This window comes from Octopus bimaculoides, chromosome 8 (genome assembly GCF_001194135.2).
Source record: "Octopus bimaculoides isolate UCB-OBI-ISO-001 chromosome 8, ASM119413v2, whole genome shotgun sequence".
Lineage (NCBI taxonomy): Eukaryota > Metazoa > Mollusca > Cephalopoda > Octopoda > Octopodidae > Octopus > Octopus bimaculoides.
In genome coordinates, this window is record NC_068988.1 from 67,068,143 (window position 1) to 67,072,763 (window position 4,621).

A 4,621-nucleotide genomic window follows, 5' to 3' on the forward strand; every position below is an offset into this window, starting at 1 on the left:
ATATATATATATATATATATATATATATATATATAATCCGAAAGGCGTTTGTCCATTGTATATGTATAATTCTGTGGAGGCGCAGTGACCCAGTGGTTAGGGCACCATACTCGCGGTCATAGGATCGCGATTTCGATTCCCAGACCGGGCGTTGTGAGTCTTTATTCAGCGAAAACATCTAAAGCTCCACGAGGCTCCGGCAGGGGATGGTGGAGAACCCTGCTGTACTCTTCCACCACAACTTTCTCTCAGTCTTTCTTCCTGTTTCTGTTGTACCTGTATTTCAAAGGGGCCAGCCTTGTCACACTGTGTAACGCTGAATATCCCCCCGAGAACTACGTTAAGGGTACATGTGTCTGTGGATTGCTCAGCCACGTGCACGTTAATTCCACGAGCAGGCTGTTCCGTTGATCAGATCAACTGGAACCCTCGACGTCGTAAGCGACGGAGTACCAACACACACATGTATAATTCTATTTCATATGTTACGTTCGTCCTATAGTCGAAAGACCAATTCTGTTATTTACTTCTTTGTTTTCGGATATGTACATTCGTTTGCCTTGCCCTTGCTTAATGGTCTTAGCTTAAGTCCCTGGCCTGCCGGTTTCGAGTAGTATTGGAGTTAAGTGGGCGAACCTACGTGGATATTCCGGACTTCGACTGTTTTGTCTTGTTTGTCGTTGTCGTGCTATCGTCCCTTTCCCGCATGTTGTGTTTTCACGGTTTTCGTTTTTTGTGTTTCTTCTGTTCTACCTTTGATTTATATATAAAAATGTATAATTATATAAGCAGCAGCACTGGGCAGTTATGATGTTTTTACACCCTTTAACGCGAGAGAATTTTTTTTACACGGTGACTGCAGTGAACTTGCCTTTAGCAGTTGAAATATATCACAAACATTTTAAAAGTAATCTAGAGTTAGTTTATTCCTAATCACTGTTTGACGCTGAAACCGCTGAATATATAACCGTAAATATATATATATATATATATATATATACACATACATATATAGATATTTCTATCTATCTATATTTATTTATAACAGTATGTGTATGTTTATCTATGAGATATTTCACACTGTTAAGTTGTGACTTTTTCACGTTCCTTATCAATCTGAGAGACAGAAAAAAAATATATATATATATATTTATTTTTAAAAGATAGCATACTTCCAGGCATTATGATGTAAAGACAACAGATACGCTGGCTTTTATATAAATAATTAAAGAAATACAGCTAGAGATTTGTATGTTCTGTATTATGCGGAGGATGGTTGGAAGAAGCTGCTTAATCATTTATTGCTGTGAATACAATATTTACTTCCGTACCCAACCTGCATCTGATCATATTTCCTGTATATGTTCATTATTTTGGTAAAAAATAAAATAAAATAACGAAAACGGTAAAAAACATATAAGAAATCAGAATTTCTGAAAAGAAGTTTTATTTTTTAGTTTGATGTTTAATGGAAAACAGAAAATGCTAGTAAAGTTATAGTTGGAATATGTTTCTTATCCATCTATCTATCCATCCATCCACATGCACAAATAAACGCTTATATACGTTTATATGTATGTGTACGTGCGAATATATATATATATGTATACATGACCACACACACACACATATATATATAGTGTGTATTCAATTATATATGTATATACACGTTTATACACACACACACATATATATATTCGTATGTATGAATATTATAAATATATATATATATATATATATACATATATATATATACATATAAAAGTATAAATACATATTGTATAGTATATATAATGTATGCTTACAGATACACTTCACACACACACGTACATGCATATATACATACAAACACACAGCTGTACAAACGTGCGCGTGTGTGTGTGAGTGTGCGTGTATGTGTGTACGTGTGTAAATATATAATAATATGACTTGAAATCAAAACAAACACAGAAAAAAACACACGCATAGACATTATATACCTCACCCCACTGGCACACAGCATTCACACGCATAATTATCATTGATATATTAAGTACAAGCTGTTAGACTTTACCTTGTAATAACCGGTACGTGTGAAGACTTGGTGAGTATCTAATGCCAATGTATCGACAGAAGGTGCACTTGTCATTGATTGGCGCTGAAATAGAGAAATTAGAAAAAAGAAATGTTATGTTGAGGTAAATTAAAGAGGTATAGCATTTAACATACTGAAACTTGAAGCAGTGGATTCATATTTACTCCAAAATGTCAATTTATAAACAATCCTTTTTATTAAAGGCACAGAGCCTGAAATGTTGGGGGAGGGGACAAGTGGATTACATCAAACCTAGTGCTTAACTGGTATTTAATTTATCGACCCAGAAAGGATGAAAGGCAAAGTCGATCTTGGCGAAATTTGAACTCAAAACGTAAAGACTGACGAAATGCCACTAAGGATTTTGTCTGACATGCTAACGATTCTGCTGGCTCACCACCTTAATAATCCTTTCTACTATAAGCACAAGGCCTGAAATTTTTGAGGAGGGGGCTATTCAATAGGATCAACCCCAGTATTTCACTGCTACTTAATCTATCGACCCTAGTTCACCGCGTTTCAATTTACATATAATACAAAGACAAAACAATACAAAAGAAAAAGTGAACCGCATTTTCGAAATCTATGTTATATTTTAGGAAATATTGTTTTTGTTGTTATATAGACTCAAATTTAACTATAATGAAAAGTATTAAAGTCATGACCATTCTGACTTCTTAGGGAGTAATCTTAATGAATCTAAGACAAAATTTTCTACAGTTTCATTATGGTATCAAGTGAGAAGTGTGTTTCAATTGATAGTGATTTCGCTGCTGTTTCTCGCAGAACAACAGGCCACATAAAACCTGTTTGGTATAGTGTATAAATTCGGTAGATCATATGGTAAATTAATGCTGAGGACTGCCTGTGTGGTTAGCAGATTGCTTTCCAACCACATGATTCCGAGTTCATTCCTACTGCGTGGCACCTTCTGCTATGACCTCGCAGCTGGTGAGTGGATTTGGTTGACGGAAACTGAGAGAAACCCATCGAACATACGTTCCTTCAGACAAATTTCTTCACATAGGTGCCTTGGGAAATAGTGTATTAACACAGACAGACTCAACGAGATAAGCAATAAAGGATGGAGTCTATACAGAGTTACATGACGTGCTAGAAAAAGCAGTTACATATTCAACTCTATTAAAAACGTAAAGTTACATTAGATAGGGTAGACCTGTATGTATTTTATTAAAAATACAAAAAAAAAATTAAAAAAAGAACTGCATAGGACTTGAATCCCGTTGGTGCTAAATTCTGCTGAATTACGACTGAAATGAGTTTAAACATCACTACCAACAGCAACAATTCACGCGCATTCTGTTCAATTAAATTAGTGCGCCTGGATCTTCACTCGGCTTCTCGAGTTACCACTAAGCATTTTAAACGATATATTGGCGACATTAAACATTTATTTATTACGGTATTTATTCTGAGAGATGGATTATAGATTCTTTATCTTTTATTTGTCTCAGTCATTTAACTGCGGCCATGTTGGAGCACCGCCTTGAAGAATTTTAGTAGACTCCAGTACTTATTTTCTTTTTAAGCGTTGTATTTATTTTATCGGTAATTTTGCCGAACCGCTACGTTACATAGCTGTAAACACACCAACATCAGTTGTCAAGCTGTGGCGGGAAACAAATAAAAATGCACACACGTACAGTGGTATGGTTGTAAGTATCCCTGCTTGTCAAGCAAGAGACTGAAGTTCGATTCACCGCCGTGAGGCTCATATTTTAGGTAAGGAGTGGCTGTATGGTAAGAAGTTTGCTTCCCAACTACATGGTTCTGGTTTTAGTCCCACTGCGTGGCACTTTAGTCTTCTATTATAGTCTCGGGTTGACCAAGTCCTTGTGAGTGGATATGGTTGACAGAGACTGAAAAAAAGCCCGTCGTATATATATATATATATATATATATGTAATGCGTTCGTGTCTTTGTGTCTGAGTTTATACTCCCATCACCGCATGGCAACAGATGTTGGTGTGTTGACGCCTCTATAACTTAGCGGTTCAGCAAAATCGACAATAGAATTAGTACTAGGCTTACAAAAATATATCCTGGTGTCGATTTGTTCGACTAACCGCTCTTCAAGGCAGTACACCAGTATGGCCACACTCAATGACTGAAACAAGTAAAGAATAAACGATATATATACGATGATCTTCTTTCAATTTCCGTCAACCAAACCACTCACAAGGATTTGATAGGTCCGAGGCTGTAGTAGAAGAGACTTGCCCAAAAAGCCAAGGTGTGGGGATGAACCTGGGGCCATGAAATTGGGAAGCACATCTTTTACCACGTAACCACACCTACGCCTTAACGAGTTTTATAGATTTAGATCTGTGATGTTATTGAATTCCGGAATTCATTTGACATTGTTATGTCCAGGTTATGACAAAAAGGAAACAACAATTCTGTAAGCGGCGGCATAAGTGTGTAGTGAAGTGTGTTTCGCAGTCTAACGGAACATTGGTCTGTCCCAATGCCACATCCTAGTGCGTGTGTTTGTGTATGTATGTGTGTATATGTGTGTGTGTGTGT

The 4,621-nt window shown here is 36.5% G+C and overlaps 1 protein-coding gene across 1 annotated transcript in view; it reads right to left on the reverse strand.

The window, feature by feature from the left end:
• Nucleotides 1-4,621, reverse strand: part of LOC106867808 (atrial natriuretic peptide receptor 1) — a 900,438-nt gene that overhangs the window by 344,010 nt on the left and 551,807 nt on the right. Inside the window, exon 9 of the mRNA XM_052970159.1 lies at nt 2,054-2,137. Coding sequence (XP_052826119.1) covers nt 2,054-2,137 — 84 coding nt within the window. The remainder of the gene's footprint in view (nt 1-2,053; nt 2,138-4,621) is intronic.